Here is a 17,645-nt window from a genome sequence, read left to right on the forward strand (position 1 = left end):
ACCCTGTATTTCCTCAAAGACAGACTCAAAGCTCCCCTTGGTTGAGCCAACGAGCTCAGAACTATATAGACTAAAATTGAGGTCCAATAAGTCAGACAATTTGATTGTTTAAGTCCTCTCCAAGGTGAATCGGTTGAATTTGTCTCTGACATGTATCCTCTGGACCGGAATAGAGAAAGAAATAATCAAATCCAGTTGAAAAAAACATGCGTACTGTAAATCACTGCGTAGTCATTGCACAGTGACGTTATTAATTCTGTTTTTCTTATGTCTTTTAATAATCGCTGCAAGTATATTGTTGCACATATATTATCCTATTTCTAAACATGTTTATAATGTTACTGCTGAACATTCTTTTAGTGAATTTCCCCCGCATGAGTTGTCATATAGATTTGCGCTGCGCAATAACACTTTTATTAGTATGTTACATCATTCCCATCAGGCTAGCAATGCTACAAATTGTTGGATATGTGGCCGACTCCCTCCCTATCAGAACTATAAGGGAATTCTGCCTCTCTTTCCATATCCGTTCACACACAATGGCTCCTGTGGAGCATGGTTTAGTTTAATTAATTCCCTAGATTCGAATTCCGCAGTTTATCAAGACAACTGGGTTTGGGGACACCTGAACTTAGTCTTGCTTAAAGTCTGTTACCCTAACAAGGAGGGACTTCCCAAAAGAACAGGAACTGATCTAGAAAATGAAGTATATGGATTAGGTAATTTCACGCTTAATCTCATGATCCTGAATGTCGAATCCGAAGCTGCACCAATTTTGCCCGCTATGTCAGTATTTCCAGTTAAAGGTGAATTGTGTATAAGAAAGAATGGCTCCATACACATGGGCCATAGTAAATGCATCACTGTAATAGAATTCAGTGATCAAGGCAAATCTACATTTAGAGCTTCTCGCCATTCCTACTTCGTATGTGGTCAGACTGCATATACACGTTTGCCTCTAGATTGGGATGGTACCTGCTACATCGGATTCCTTTTGCCACCTGTTTTCCTAGCTCCTCCTGATTATCATAGAAATACTCATTTAGTACACAATAGAGAACGGAGAGATCTCCCAATAGTCGACTACACTGAAACAGCATGGGAAAAATACACCGATTTCAATAAGGGTTTCTTTCCTTATATAGGTACAGTCACTAATAGTAAGCTGATACGTAGATTAACCAGAACCCTTGAAGCAGTAGTAAACGAAACTATTTCCGCCTTAGGCAATTTAACAGAAGAGCAGTCTGCTATGCGGATTGTTGTGCTTCAAAATCGTCTTGTCCTAGACGTCATCCTGGCCGATAGGGGCGGAGCTTGTAGGGTCATCGGATCAAGTTGTTGCATTTTCATACCAGAAAATTCGCCATCTGTGTATAAAGCCATAACTCGCCTTCATAAGATTGTAAGCCAGATACACCAGAATCCAGGCACCTGGACTTGGTCCGGTTGGTTTTGGAGTGTATTATCTACCTTTGGATGGAGGGTCCTATCCTTCCTAGGTATTGGCTTTCTCATACTATTCAGTTGCTGCTTATGCCTACAATGTGGGCCAGCGATTTGTGGTCTATGTGCCACTTCGTGTATCCCACATCCAAGTTTTCATTCAAGATTCCGGAAGAAGAAAGAAGAACAAATGATGTTATATGAACAAATCAATGGATTGATGAAGATTGATATCTCTTAAGGGCAAGTAGGGGACAAGGAGGGAATGTGGAAATATGGATTTTTATGGTCAGTTATGTCCCCTATCTTGGACCCCAACGGTTTCATGTATAAATCATAAGTACATGTATGTTTCCTCCAGTTCCAGTTATGAAGACGCAAACACATGTGCGTCCACCGTCAACATGTCCTCTTTCAGATCCGCCATGAATGGGCCGGATATTCTATTCCTAAGTATGAAAGGCCACCGGCTTTATATGGTTCACTTATCCCATTTTACAGTCCAGGCGAGTAGGCCCTGATTCTGCCATCAAGCCTTTTCTGCCTTCTGCCTCTGAAAGCTCCAGTCTGAGCTCGCATCTGTATCCATGAACTTTGTCCTACTCCCTGTGCGGCTAACGGTGCCTGACTCGACCTGTCTGCTTGCCAAAAACTGTATTTCACCTTCAAGATTATCTGCTCTGCTCCGCTCTTCACCCAATGCATTCCTGTCTAGTAGTTTAAGTAAACATTCTTTCAGCTACCGAGCAAAAGGCCCGGCTTCTCTGTCTTTATGCAAGTAATTCATAGCCCTGTTACTATGGAAGATTTCTGCCCTCGCATCTAGTGTAGACACTTAGACGCTTGTACACGCACTAACAGTCAGTATAGTCAGTATAGAATAAGATTCTATCCTAAGAGACCTTTCTTTTTGGATAACACAGTTCTTTAAACATAGGATGTTAGATATGATTTGGGATTAGGTTGACATAACCCCAGACTTCTGTCTCCACATGTAGAGCTAAATGTCAAGTCCCCTTCACCCCCTAGTTGCACGTCAATCCCACGTCATGCTGCTGCGCGCGCATCTCTGCCAAGTATTTCTGCTGACATTGCGAAATTCTTCCGTGGAACCACCCATTTATGACATCATATCCAATGACGTTCTTTAAGTTACGCCCAGTTACACCCATTTTAGTTACGCATGTATGTTCTTATCTTTGTTATCAACTGTTACGCCTCCTGCATCTGTTTCACTGTAATGCCTATTGTATAAAAATGATTACTTGTCAATAAAGTTTGTTCTTCACTTCCTGAACCTTCGTGGTGATGGAATATGGAGTCCATCAATTCGAATTGATTTTGGAATAAAGCCCGTTCCGAACCTCTAATACCACGGATTCTGCCTCTTATTTTACTGAGCTATTATTATAGATTTTCCGCATCAAATTAAGTTCCGGTAATTAAATTATTTACCACAGAAGGTAACCTGGGTCGTGCGTCTCTTTTAAGAACGGCGAGAGAATTGATTTTGCTGCATTAACCCGCAGCCCCGAGGCGCGTGCAAAGTGGGTGAGGGCCTGGTCAAGCTCGGGGGGGAGGTTATGTTATGGAGGTCTCGGACGTACAGCAATAGATCGTCCGCATAGAGCGAAATGGTGTGTATGCCAGCTCCCAATGTGATGCCCATGTCAACGTGGGTGTGGATATGAGCCGCCAGCGGCTCCACAGCCAACGCAAACAAGAGCGAGAGAGCAGGCATCCCTGACGGCTCCCCCGCCTTATCCGAATGGGGTCAGAGACATAGGGTCCCATCCGAACACAGACCGATGGATTATGGTAGAGCAGCCTCACCATACTGAGAAAATATGGTCCCACTCCAAATGCGAGTCAGAACAGAAAACAGGAAATTCCAGGCTAGAGAATCAAAGGCCTTCACGAGGTCCAACACTATGCAGCCTGAACGGGGCCAGTTGCTAGGAGCGTATTCCGCTACCCGAAAGTGGTGACATATGTTCAAAGCAGTATTGCGTTGGGGGTCGGAGTGCACGAAATCAGGAACAAGCGGGGCCAGCCGGTTAGCCAAAATTGTTGCCAGGATTTTATAATCCGTGTTCAGGATTGCTATTGGGCGATAGGAGCCAGGGGATGTTGGGTCCTTACCGGGCTTCAACAGCGAAGCCACGTAGGCTGTACACATGGTCGGGTTAGGACCCCTTCTGAGACTGCCGTATTGAATAGGTAGAGTGGGTACGGTACTAAATGTTTTGCGTAGGTTTTAAAAAATTCTGCCAGGAGGCCATCGGGGCCCGGTGTCTTGCCTGAGGACAGGGAGCATAACGCATCTCTCACTTCGTCTTCCGATGACAGGGAGACCAGGGCAAGAAGCTGATCAATGGTAAGAGTGGGAAGCTCCACTGTATCCAGAAAGGACGCCCCAGCCTGCGCATTTCCCACTAGTCGGGTCTCATTGAGCTTTGCATAGTGTTAAGTCATCAATGCATGGATGTCCTTCTGGGTGCCTCGCTCACAACCCTGGTCATCAATCAGTAGTTGTATTGGGCACTGGGGGTGCTCCTGCCGAATTAAATAAGCCAGAGGTCTCCCAGCTTTCTCCGCTGTAGAGTGGGTGCGGGCTGAGTGCGCCAAGTAGTTATGGCACCTCAGTCTCTCCAGCAGTGCCAATCGTTCGGTATGGGCATCATTTAATTGCCCCTGCAGATCTAAACAAGCGTGGACCCTCGTTTCAAGGCGAAGCAATTGTCCCTCAATGGAGAGCAAAGCGTCTAGTTGCTTACAGACATTCCAAGTTAGCCCCAGACAGTGGCCCCAAATCACCACTTTAAAGGCTTCCCACTCGGTCAGAGCCGACTCCAAGGAAGCCGTGTTGAGTGCAAAGTAGGAGGCCATCGCCGCTTCCAAGGAACCTCGAAAGGCTGGGTCCTCCAGGGCAGCCGTCTGTAACTGCCAAGCCGGGATCGGGGGAGGTCGCGCCTCCCAGGCTAGGTGCATTAATAGGGGTTGTGGTCCGAATGCGTCCGACCTAAGTAGTCTACGGACTGTATCAGGGAAAGTAGAGGTGGGTATGCAGTCAAGGCGTACATGCAAATTATGCACCCGCGAATAAAAAGAATAGACACTGAAGTGCAGGTGGCGTTCACGCCACATGTCTGAGAATGCCCAGTTGTCTATCCAAGATTTCAGAAGGTGTGCATTGGAGGAGGCCACGGTGGTATGAAGGGGGAGAAAGGAACGGTCCAGGGAGACGTTCAACACTGCGTTAAAATCGCCACCCAGGAGCCACAGGGTCTCTTTCCAGCAGAGTAGTGCCACTGAGAGATCGCTAAGGAAGGTGCCCTGTGCAGTATTGAGTACATATATGGATCCCAGTACGACGGATTGGCCATTTAGCTGGCCCTTCACTAAGACATAGCACCCCAATGGGTCGGTCAGGATCTCGTCTTCCTCCCATGGAACCCCAGCCTTGACCCATATTACCGCCCCTCTGGCCATGGATGAATAGTTGGTACTGTATACTGACCCCTCCAGGTCTCCACCAACGGCAGGTGAGTCTCCTGTAGTAGCGCCACACTTGTCGTACGGCGCTGCAAGTAGGCATATATTGCATACCGCCTGGAGGGTGTATGAATGCCCCTGACATTCCAAGTTACTATATTGAGATTAGTCATGGAGACGAATGAAACCAGTGAGCCCCACCCGTGTACAGTGCCCCCCCAAGTGTGGTGAAGCACCCCAGGGGGGAGTGTGTGTGTGTGTGACGGCGGCAGGTCTGTGCATGTAGCAACTCGTGCAGGGGGAAAAAAGTAATAATAATATGATATAACTGCGGAAGATCAAAAAACAGTATCAGAGCGGATCCCCAACGTGGGGAACTGCCCAAACAAGCACGCCATGTCATGACAATTGTACTAACGTCGTTGTATGACTTCGGAGGGATGGACCAGTGGGAAAGGAGAACAGATGCAAAGGTTATACCCTATAGTTACCCCAAGAAAAGACGAGATAGCGAGTAACTAAAAGAGTCATGGCCTAGAGTGACAACGTGTACCAATAACGGCTAGGTTCAAATAATGCCATCTGCAGTCTGCGAGGTGAAATCCGGGAGCAGGGGGGGAAGTCCGTATCCATGGACCATTCAGACGTGGATTCGGTGTCTCCGGATTTAGGCAGGGAGGTAGCAGAGCCGGCCGGGGATGGAGATCTGGTAGACTGGAGAGCCGCCACCGTCTGCAGGGCCCCCTGGCACTCCACCCTGATTTGGTCAGGGTTTGGGGCGACCACCTTTGGATTTGTGTCTTTGTTCTTTATCCCGGATCTGCCTCGCTGGGGACGCTCACGGGGCCGAAACTCATCTGACGATTTGGGTGCCGCTGCCAGTCCTAGTTCTTCGAGTCAGTCCCAGGCCTCTGCAGGGGAGTCAAAGTATCGGGTATTACTGTCCCTGATGACTCGCAGGCGGGCAGGGAATAGCAGGGAATATTGGAGATCCAGATCCCTGAGCTGCTTCTTCACTATGTTGAAGGTGGCTCTTCTCCTCTGAACTTGGGCCGTTTAATCTGGGAAGAGGGAGACGGTGATGTTATGCACTGTAGGACCAGGGTGTTTACCAAGTTCCCACAGGATGACATCCCTGTCCCTGAAATTCATATTTTGAAACAGGAAGGGGCGGAGACGGGACCCCAGCGGCGGCCTGCAGGCAGGTATTCTGTGGGCCCTCCACCACAAATTGTGGGGAGAGCGATCCGGGGCATCAGGTCCTTCATCCAGGTCTCTGTGAAGGTCTCCGGGTCTTGCCCTTCCGCCCCCTCCGGCAGGCCAACTACACGGACATTATTAGGATGCGAACGCCCTTCTGCGTCATCCACCTTCTCCTCCAGGGTGCATACTCGGCCCAGCAGATCTTGGAGTGCGGAGGAACAGTTCCGAGACCGGGGTTGAAGGTCTGCCAGTGCGGCCTCTGCATCGCGAACCCTGTTGGAGAGTTTGTGTTGGTCGGCCCGAAGGAGCGTAAAGTCAGAGGTGATGGTGTCCATCCAGCCATCCAGGGAGGTGCGGGTCTGGTCCAAGGTGTTTCTGATCCGCTCAACCGCCGCTAGGACAGTGTCAAGCTTGGTTGTGATATGAGGCTGGCTGATCGCGGTTGTGGGTCCCGATGCCATGAGCGGCTCCCCAGTCTGGCCCCTGGGGGGCAAATCGTGGTAGGTATTGGTGCGTAGGCGGCCCATGACAATTTGCTGAGCGCTCCACATAGGGAGCGAGGCCAGGCCATCAGACCTCTGCGGCCTCCTCAAACGGTGGTTCCGTCCGCATACAGGACCGTTGTCTCCGCAGAGTGGTTCTGCTCCAATCCGTGAGGTATCGCTCCGTGGTTACGGCATCCATAGGACCCCTCTGGATGTCAGGGACCGCATAAAGTGTGTCTGATGGGGTAAGAAGGGTGGCACCCCGCCCGCAGATACACGGCACAACGGCCAATTCCAGTCCGTGAGGGATCACTGAGGGCCTCACTGAGGGCACCCCGCCCCGCAGATACAAGGCACAACGGCCAATTCCGGTCCATAAGGGATCACTGAGGGCCTTCTGCAGCGACCTCAGCTTGGGACTCTGCGGGCCGCCTCACACAAGGCGCACACGTCCACTGGGCGATGCCCCCGGCCAACATCTCGTGAGCGTGTACAGATGGGGGGCCATAGGCCAGACCAACCCCCGTGACCACCACCAACAGAGTTGATCCCGCAGCCAGCACCTCGCGGGCTCTCCGCCACAGCAGCTACTCTGCTAGGAGCCAGAACAGGAGAGCGCAGGGGTTCTTTGGCAAAATGATGTGCACTCAAGCCCTGCCCCCACACGGGCCACCAGCCGCGTGTCTCTCATTCCAATCGTGTCACAGCCCGCAGCCGGTGCCGTGTAAAGGGCCCGGGCCGCAAAGAGGGACAGCACCGCAATTAATCCGGTCACCAGGGGGGCAGAATATGCTATATTAGTGTTCCCCCGTAGCCTCCTTGTCCACCACAGGAGGGGGGCCCCAGGCCCGACTGACCCCCGTGGTCCCCTCTCTCCTGAACATCTGTGCATCCTCCCAGCTGTTCCGCACTCAGCCAATATATCACTGGTTGGGGGCCATAGGCCCGACCGACCCCCGAGGCACCCCACCACAGGAGAGATGGCAAGGCCCCAGGGCACATCCAGAGTGCCGCCACATGCGATGCACACACCGGTGGGGACCCTAGGCCTGACCGACCCCCGTGGCCACCCACCGTGGAAAACAGTCGCCCAGCAACTTCCACTCCGTGCCCAGGCAGGGGCCCTAGGCCGGACCGACCCCCGTGGCCCCCCGCCGCAGTGCAGGCGCTGCAGCCGCAGTCCTAACGTCATAGACAAGGCTCCTCTGGGTGTCTTTAGGCTGCTGGCGGCAACGGCCTCCGCAGCAGCGGCTCAGGCCCTCATGGCAGGCGCCTTTGCAATCTGGTCACGGGCAACACCCGTCGCCTCTCGAGCCACCCAAGACGACGTGCCGCACTCTCCGCAGCTCTGCTGAGTCAGGATTCAGCAGCGGGAGGTAGTCCCGGGAGCACCACGGGAATCACCGCAGCAGCTCGGGCCACAACGTCTTCCCCCACAGGCTGTTCTCTCAGCTAGGGCCAGGCTCCCCCAGTGCCGCAGGCTGCACCGCCCAGGACAACCATGAAGCGTCACCAGGGTCTGGGCGACCCTCACCAGGTGCCGCAACCCCTTGCCATCATGGTAGGTGTGCACTACCATTTGAAGGGGATGCCCAGGATAATTAGGGGATTAGGTGCGGAGCGTTAGCAAAACGCGTCCGCCATCTTCGGCATCTGGCCATTTCCCCACAGAAATGCTTGTGTTTTTATTATGGAATCAAATTTGTAGTCTACATCTATTGTAGTGAGAGAATTAGCCCATTGTATCCATTGTGGATGTAAAGCTTTTGCATTTGGAACGCTTGCCTTTGTACCAGCCTCTAAGGCCGGTACTGGAGCTACGACAATTATTAATCTCCCCTGCCCCAGTGCTCTTTCTCTCACTATGGCAGTCTGTGCTGCTGTCAGAATTTTTTCTATAGAAGTAAAGTGTATTTCAGCGTTTTTGTACGATCGTGATTTGTATGCTATGGGTACCGTTTCGCCTTCATTGAATGTTAGGTATGTGTACCCTGATTGACCCGCCATTACAAGGATCACCAGATTTGTGGTATTACTATTTAGACGTGTGTGTAGGTGTTTAGAAGCTATGATGTCAGCTTGTAAAGAACGTAGAATATTCGTGTGTTCCTGTGTCCAATGTCTGAATGAAAAATCAGGTCTGATCAAATCGTTGAAAGGTTTTACTTTTTCAGCATAATCCAAAATATATGTTCTGCCAAAATGTAGGAATCCTAAAATGGATTGTAGATTTTTCAAGAGTTTTTGGAGGTTGGAGCAGCGCACACGAAAAAGTTTGCTGCAAGGCTTTTTCCTTCACTTGATAACTTGTATCCCCAAAACAGGACATTGAGGTGGGATATTTTAAGGCGCTATATTTTGGCAGAAAAATCCATTTGACATATCTAGTGTTGTTTGGTATTTGTTCCGCACAATGTTATTCATTACTGCAGCACTGTGGTCATTTTGTGCTGCAAATGTCTTTGTGCATGTGTTCAGATGTCTGTAGTCTAAAACTAGAATTGTCAGGTCTTAATCCAGGAAACAAAGGATTATTCATTGAAGAGGCGCGATTCTCTATTACACCTTGGCATTCAAGTTGATTTAAGATCGCCCAGACTTGTTTTTTCACTTCTTGTTTTATTGGGTACTGTCTCTGTGGAGTCGGGGTATTTTTTACTGGGATTACATGATGTGGTGACTCAGTATCCCACCCTATATGGTTGCGATATAATGCTGGAACAAGCGCTACCGTCCACTCCTTCGCGTTTGAATGTTTTAGTGATACTGGAACGAGGTCAGAAAAGGCCAGTAAAATGACAGTTTCTCCGTTTGGGCACTCCATAACAATCTCAGCCAAAAGGATGTCATAGCTATAAGTCAGGTTCTCCCAAAAGAGACCTTTAACTTTTTTAGGTTTATCCCCCTTCATTTGGAGTGTTATTTCCTACGGATGTGGGACACTTACCCTAGTAACAGGTGACTTCACCGAGATGTGTCCATTCAACGCCGCTGTCACCAGAAATTCCATGAGGTTCTGGCGAGCTATTGTGACTTCTGCTGCTCTGACTAGCATTGCCAAAGCCCATTCCCCGTTCAGAAGTTGAGTCCTCAGCATCCTTTGCATTTCTAACTTTAAGGTCAGCTACCTTCTTCTTTTTAAATTGAGGTTTTGATTTTAGTTTTTCTTCTTTCTTGATATTTTAGTCCGAAGTACGATGTATATCTCTGGACTTTGTTCCTTCTTCTTGTCTGTGTTTTGACAGTCCTTCCCTCTCGGAGTGTTTTGATGAACCCTAAAAAGAACAAGAGGAACGTGTATCAGTATCCTGATACCTGTCAGGTTTTCTAAGGTTATCACAATTTTGTATGGTTGTACCTCCTTTTTGAGGGCTCCTGTTGAGGAGACCCACACCTTGATTGTGATCTATTCTCTCTATTCTTTTGTTTTTATTGTCCCATTTCTTCTTATAAGAATCAGGTGCTTGCTGGTGTTATCCTTTTCAGGACCACCCATGAGTTGAGGTGTTTTTTGCTCTTGCTCCCAAATTATCTCTACCTAATTCGGCATATGTATCTTCGATAATTTAGGTAATTCATGCTCCTGTTGTATAGGAGTGAAATCCCTCAGGCGTTGGTGTATTGCCACTGCTGCTGCCTCCCCTTTTATTTTTGTTAACATAATCATCGATACCTGGTCAAAATGTCCGAGCAATTTCATCCATAAGTTCAGACCAGGTTCCTCTCCATACTCATTCTGTATTTGTTTTAATCAGTCTGGTATCACTGCTATTGAAGGGATACCATGAGTTCTGGTATAAATAGCAGCGAAAACTGTACCCCAAGAGGTACAACCCTCTATCTGGGAAGTTATCCTCATTGGCAAGCAGATTGTTGGCATTCCATGTTTTTCTGAGGGCTTGCGTGTGAAAACACTGCCTCTAACTGGGTTATTTTCTGAGCTATCCAGAATGGCATTTCCTCACACTTAGTGGGCATTTTACCCATAACTGCGTTTAGTGTTTGTGGAGTTATTTTCGTTGCAGACCTCTGAATTTGTCCTGCTGGTGAAGCCCTTGTTGGCTGAAGTGTGAGTGTTCTCATAACGAACTGTGTCAGATTACTGAAAGGTTTTATTATTTCTTTGTGTAGTGGACGTAAGTCTGCTACGGGCATTGTGTCAATATCTGGATGCGGTATGTAAGCGAACAAAGTCTTACTTTATCTGTTGTGTGTGGGAGGGCACCATTAATCCAGTTTATGTGCTCCTGGTAGGTGAGTGGAACTTCAATGTCCTCATATGGACAGTATTCCTCTGGTATTTCATCTTCAGTGTAAAAATGAAATGTGTTTGTGTGTGCATCTGCTGGTGGGAATTTGACCCATGAATAGAATACCTCTGTCCTGTATGATTTGTGTGCCTCAATCAAGAAAGTTACTGTCCCACCTCTAGATCTGACTCCGTAGTCTGTTAGTTTTAAAGTAAGGGCAGTTCTGACATATTCTGAAATGTTTATAGTACCTTCCTGTTCTTCTTCCCTTGCTGCATTTGCACGTAATACTGCTGCAGCGTTGTCTTCTTTTGCACAATAGGAATTATTTATCTTTCAAGCTTGATTAAAGCCTACAGCCAATACATAGGATATGCCTACTCAGCTGCGGCAGATTTTACCTTCCTACCCCAGACGTTTCTAGGTAAATGTGAGTAGGGGTCTCTGAGAAAGGCACGAGTGAGCTACTCCGATTTGACCATTAAATAAGAACAGAACCAATGCTGTTGGCGCCATGTTGTGTAGTTCCTATAAATCTATATAAGATCTGCACGTGTAGACAACATAAACTGTAGGATTGGTGTCCAGACTGATTCCAGACACCCCCACTGGATATGTTCGCCTGTATACCAGCTAGCTCACAGTGCCACTGTAAACTCCTCTAACCAAGGAGAGAATACTTCCTGGCAACTATCGAACATGACAACTCTGTCCCATCAGGGATTGTGGAAACAGTACAGTACAGTACTTTTCGCTCAGTCACTCGTGCCCACTTTGTGTGGGAGAGATACACAGAATAAACGGTGGGGATGTTTTTTATTGAGCCAGCATCATTCTAGTGTAAAATAGGTGTGCTGAAACAACCATAAGACAGAATCAGATATAAATGATTATAAGTACCAACAGAGTAAATGGATGGGAGATTTCTACCATAGTGCTAAACCAATGTATAGATGCAAACATTTAAATACATGACAGTAGTAATGCGTACTTCTACGATGCAATCCTAACTAGATGTACCCAACTGTACCTAGCATATATGTAGGTGTATAGACAAGAATCCACCTAGGAAACAGCCAACCCCATTACCTGGTGTGAGAGAATAAAGGACCCCATCGTGGTCTCGAGATGGACACCCCGCAAGGGATGTCAGACCACTGCGTGCTGGAGTGCCATTGTGCAAGAACCTTAACGTCTCGCACCAGTGTGTCAGCATGGAAGTCTTTCTCCTCTGCCTATCCCGGCAAAGATGTGGTGTACATATACCCAAAAGGTACTCTTAGGGGATTCTACCTTGCTGTGTCATGGCGTTCGTGGATGATGGAAGGAATGACCCATATACATAGTTATTATGCAGAAGATGGTAAACCTGCTGTGATTCTGAGAATCATTATGCATAATTAATGTGGCTAGTTTTCGGGGATAACCACACAACATTCATGCAGCGCTTAACAAGGTAAAAGCGTTATGTAGTACTATGGTACAATAAATGTAGGTGAAGGGTCAGGTGACTACTTAAGCCTATATTGGGGTATCCTAAGAAACATAACACTTGGTGATGTGGTGGCAGCCAATCAGATTTTATTTTAAGACCCACCGGTTCCGCTTATCCTACGCAGCATGAAATATACCACATTTTTTAACCTTAATTTATCAAAACCTACTGAAAGGATTACACAAAATCATAAAAAGCAAACTCTGTGACCAAGATTTTGCTTTCTCCAAAGTTTGGTGTAATTCTGTTCAGCCGTTTTTGATGTATTGCTGTTCAATTTTACTACGGAAAATTAGATGCGGTAAATTAGTTTAAGACCCTCCATTTTTCGCAGATCCCGCTTGACTGACCCTATCAAAACATTCTGGGCTGAGGGTGGAGATTATGTCCTGGGACCTTCAGTAGGAGGCCTGCGGGTCTGTGACATGCACAGGGCAGCTGGACATGGAGCAGGCTGCACCTGGGAGCTGTGCACAGCATTTCCGAGGCAGACTTCCCCGTGAAGCCCTCTGGGCAGCTAAAAGACATACTAAAAAAACATTATGGTTAAGGGAGCGCTAAAATGAATTCTGGAGCTGTTTGCTGCTGGTGCCGCAGCGAGGACAGCGCAGGAAGATGGCGGCAGGGCTGAGAGTGAACAGCGGTGAGCGGACCTTCAGGAGGAGGCCAGAAGATAGCGTCCGGGCTGAGAGTGAACAGCAGTGACCGGGACTTTCAGGAGGAGGACGGAAGATGGCGGCTGGGCTGAGGGTGAACAGCAGTGACTGGGACCTTCAGGAGGAGGCCGGAAGATGGTGGCTGGGCTACGGGAGAACAGCAGTGACCGGGACCTTCAGGAGGAGGCCTGCGGGTCTGTGACATGCACAGGGCGGCCGGGCATGGAGCAGGCTGCGCCTTGGAGCTGTGCACAGCATTTCCAAGGCCGGCACCCCCGTAATGCCCTCTGGGCTTCGCGTGATTATTTTATGTTATAGGCATTTCTAAAGCGTAGGTGTTACCCAAAGGTGTCCTGGTGGTAGCTACTATCCTCTTAGCGCTGAACATGGTAGACTTATTCACATGTTAAAGAGCCAGGTTTTTAATCCTTTCATGAATGCTAGGAGGTCAGTGGCATTTCTCAGTTGGAATGGAAGGTCATTCTAGGTCTTTTGTGGGTGGTACTGTCACCAACTTAGCTCCTAGAGAGCGAAGAGTTGTTTTGGGCAAGTACCACTGAAACTGCCGCATGAGGTAATCTGGGCCAGTTCATTGTAGGGCCTTGTAAATAGTGCATAGGGATTTAAGACACACCCATTTCCTAACAGTTAGCCAGTGAAGTTTTTTGATTTCCTTGGAAATTGAAGCAAATTTGGATGTGCCAGTGAGCAATCTTGCTGCCGCATTTTGCAACAGTTGGAGTTTGTTCAGAAAACACTCTTGTACATTTAGGTAAAGATTGTCACAATAGTCCAGCCATGACAGGTTAAGTGCTGTGACAACTGTCCGCTGACTGTCAGCGGGTAGAAAGGGCAGTATTTTTTTGATCATTCTGAGAGCATAAAAGGTGGCTGATGCCACTGCATTAATCTGGTCACCGAAGTTGAGCTTGTCATCAACTATGACTCCTAAGTTTTTTAATTTCCTGGTGGATGTGGGAAGAATGCCCAGTGCTTCTGGCCACGAATTTGGGGTCCAGAAATTGACATTGTTACCAAATAGGATGACATCAGTCTTGCCCAAATTGAGTGTCAGGCAATTTTGTGACATCCACCTCCAGACTGCTTCCATACAATCATGGAACCGTTTGTCTATTCCCGATCCTTGTCCTGACTGCAGAGACACAACCATTTGTGTGTCATCTGCATATGAGGTAAGGCAAAAGCCAAAGGAACTGTTTAAGGAAGCCAAAGATGATACATACACATTAAAAAGTGTGGGACTAAGAGAAGACCCCTGCGGTACTGCACAAGGCAGGGAAAAAGTTTGGAATGAAATACACCCGGTGACATGATTTGTGATCTGTCCATTAGGAAGGATTTCAATAGCTTCCACGCTTTACCATGGACCCCACATGCCAACAAACGATCCCTCAATAAATCATGATGGACCGTATCAAAGGCCGCAGACAGATCCAGCATAATTAGAGCGGCCTTGCCTCCCCTATCCAGGGTTCCCCTAATCTCTTCTGTGGATTTTATAAGAGCAGACTCTGTGCTGTGCCCTTCTCTGAACCCATATTGCGTGGGGTCCAAAACTTGCGTTTCACGTAGAAAGGCACTGAGTTGCAAATTCATTATTTTCTTGACCAATTTTGCTGGTAGCGGGAGGCGTGAGATTGGTCGAAAAATATTAGGATCCTTGGGCTTCTTTAGCAGTGGGAGTATTGAAGCAACCTTCCAGAGTCTAGGGAAGTGTCCTGCTTCAAACATTTCATTGAACAGGGAGGTAAGTGAAAAGGCAATGGGTCCCGGGGCAAGTTTGACCACAGAAACTGGACAGGAATCATATGGGGAGCCTGATTTTGCCAACATAAGGAGCCTCTTAGTGTCAGTTTTAGATGGTGGTGCGAATTTGTCAAAGATAGGGGGGAGGCCAGAGACTGGCTTACTTCCCTCCGTTAAGACTACAGCCTCTACCAAACTTAGGAGGTTGGAAGCTGAGAAGATGACCTCCACCTTATTCAGAAAGAACCTTGTGATGTCCTCGCATAGTTCCTGACTCGTCTGAATGTTAGCTGGACAGAGAGAGGCCAGGCTCGATATAGCTTTAAAGAGCTCTTTGGCAGAGTATTTTGCTAGGTTAATTCAATTTGCAAAAAACATTTTTTTTGCATTAAATAAAAAGTTGTTTATAAATAGCAAGGTTCTGTTTGTATATCTTTTTCTCTGCTTCCTTGTGTTTTTTCCTCCAATACCGCTCAAAGCATTTGCAGATAAGTTTTTGTTCCAGGGGGCTTTTGGTTGAGATCTTTTAGGACACAAAATTGTTACTGGGGTTAGTTTTTTAGAAGCTGTCTCCACTCAGTTAGTGTACCGGGTGGTAGCCTCCTTCACTCCTGTAGACATCTGGCAAGCAGTTGCCATAAGCACATTTTCTAATTCAGTGCCCTCAATTTTGTTCCAGGCCCTAATTTAAATCTGTCTCTTAGGGCCCTCCCCAACAATACACTGATCTGGGAGGGCCAACTCAAATTGTACAGCTGCATGGTCTGTCCAGACGAGAGGCAACGAACCAGTGTAGGAGAGTTGTTGGTGGTTGGAAAAGATTCCATCCAGAGTATGCCCTGCCACGTGGGTAGGGTCAGTCACGTGTTGTCTTAGGTCAGCACTATTCATCATGCCTATGAGGACCACTGTATCTGGTTCCGTAAGTGCTTCTAGATAGTAGTTAAAATCTCCCATGATAGTGAAGGAGTCGGTGCAGAGCCCCTCTTCAAGCACATTTTCAATAGAGGTTATAAAGGTGCCCCTAGGTCCCGGTGGTCTATACATTAAAATGCCCTTAAAATTGTGATGATGGGATAGGCTGAAGCTAAAGAAGAGTGCCTAGCAGACTGGGTTTGAGGCTGTGTGAAAGACAGCCTTAAGTGAATTGTGATAAATTATTGCTCAGCCCTCCTCTCCCAGTTGGCCTATTTAGAGTGTGACAAAGGAACCTAGGTGGGGTAACCTTGATTATATCTGGGCCTGAGGCTTCGTCTGCCCATGCTTCCGTGACAAACAGCAGTTTAATATCCCCTCTGTGCTCTGCTTCACCAGAGATCTGGCATTAAGCAATATGCATTTTAACACAATTTTCTCATAATCCACCATTTTTGCCATTTTGTAATTAATGGGCTTGACAGTCTGGTATAAAGTCTGGGCAGAATACATTTGCAGTTGGAGCAGGTGACTAAGAGAGATGAAGGCCTTTTGTTAAAAGTGAGACACACACAGCCAGTGGTCTTATCAGCCGGGTTCAGGCGAAGTAGGTGTGATCAAGGTAGGAGTTTCACCTGGTTTCAAATGAGCAGGGGTCAGGGCTTAATTTGTGCCGGTGCTTGCCGGTGCTTAGCACCGGCACCTTTTTATCAGGGCCGGGTCTACTCTACATTGCCAACCAACATTATTGCAGTCTGCACGTCAAATGGCATGTCAAATTAAATCAAATATAATAGCTGGCTTACTACATGCAGTCTTGTTCGTACACTCTGTTACAGTCTGAGAGAGTCTTCAGTCCTTCGGGGAAGAAGAGGGTTGATGACGACGTGCAGTGTTGCTGAGACAGCGCAGCGAGCCCGATAATTTAAATCCATTAAATATTTGCTTTCAGTTGCAGTGTTGCTGATGGGCGGGCCAATGGGGGTAGGGGGCCACGGCAGGCAGCGTATGCCTTGCGTAAACTTTTTCCTCCAACGGATGGTGGACCACGCCCCCACACACACACACACTGCATTGGACTAGTAGCAGCAGCAGTTAGTATGACATCAAGGTGGGCCCTTTTATTCAGCTGCGCAGCAGCAGGCCTCTTAATAAAGACAGGCTCACCAGTCACCGGGCGAAGACCGCAGTAAGTTTATTATGTAATGAACAACAACCCGATGCTCATGCTCACTCTGCTTTTTTTCTCACACGTGGTGACGCAGTGACGGGCTGAACTGAGTCAGAGGCCCGAGCAATCATGCCACTGGTGCCGGGGAAGGCGCCGCATGCATTGCTCGGCAGTCTGCCATTACTTCCGCCCTTTCAGCTATGTTTGATGAGCACAATAACTGTGTGCCCGCCAGACAGGACAAAGCAGACAGGGCCGGTGCTCCAAGGCTGCACTGGAATCCCTTTGGCCCTGAAATCTGATCTGAGTAACCAGCGCGATGCGCGACGATCGGGAGCACATGTGCTCAGCCCTCTTTACTCCAGGTCGCCGTCGGAAGACTGATATGACTAAGAGGGGTGACGCAGTGGCTGCCAAGCCCACGCAACATCTAACTATGCAGCGAAGACTGGGCCAGTGCAGCCCCCTTGAGGTAATCAATGCAGGGGACAGTTCCGTTTAAATTGCACGTTTAACTTAATATTTTTAACTTAATATTGCATTCGCATGCTGACAGCAGCTCTTACCGTTCCACACGCATCCTAAGCTCCAGTCTGGCCCTTCAATCCATATTACCTTTATAAAAGGAGTCTCCCCAGCATTCCCCACAGCTCTAATAAATTATAGGAAAGAGTTATATGACAAACTCAAGTATCAGTCGAGGGGAGATGAGGCGCGAGTGTAAAGATGAGAACGAGGCTAGTGTTCCTTGGTTCCCACAGT

The 17,645-nt window shown here is 47.9% G+C and overlaps 1 protein-coding gene across 1 annotated transcript in view; it reads left to right on the forward strand.

Annotated features, from left to right (window-relative positions):
• Positions 1–17,055: 17,055 nt before the first annotated feature.
• The window catches only part of LOC146859200 (uncharacterized), a 70,008-nt gene continuing 69,418 nt past the window's right edge, over positions 17,056–17,645 (forward strand). Inside the window, exon 1 of the mRNA XM_085646944.1 lies at positions 17,056–17,355. Coding sequence (XP_085503070.1) covers positions 17,203–17,355 — 153 coding nt within the window. The 5' untranslated portion in view covers positions 17,056–17,202. The remainder of the gene's footprint in view (positions 17,356–17,645) is intronic.

Source organism: Triturus cristatus, chromosome 3_2 (assembly GCF_964204655.1).
Source record: "Triturus cristatus chromosome 3_2, aTriCri1.1, whole genome shotgun sequence".
NCBI lineage: Eukaryota > Metazoa > Chordata > Amphibia > Caudata > Salamandridae > Triturus > Triturus cristatus.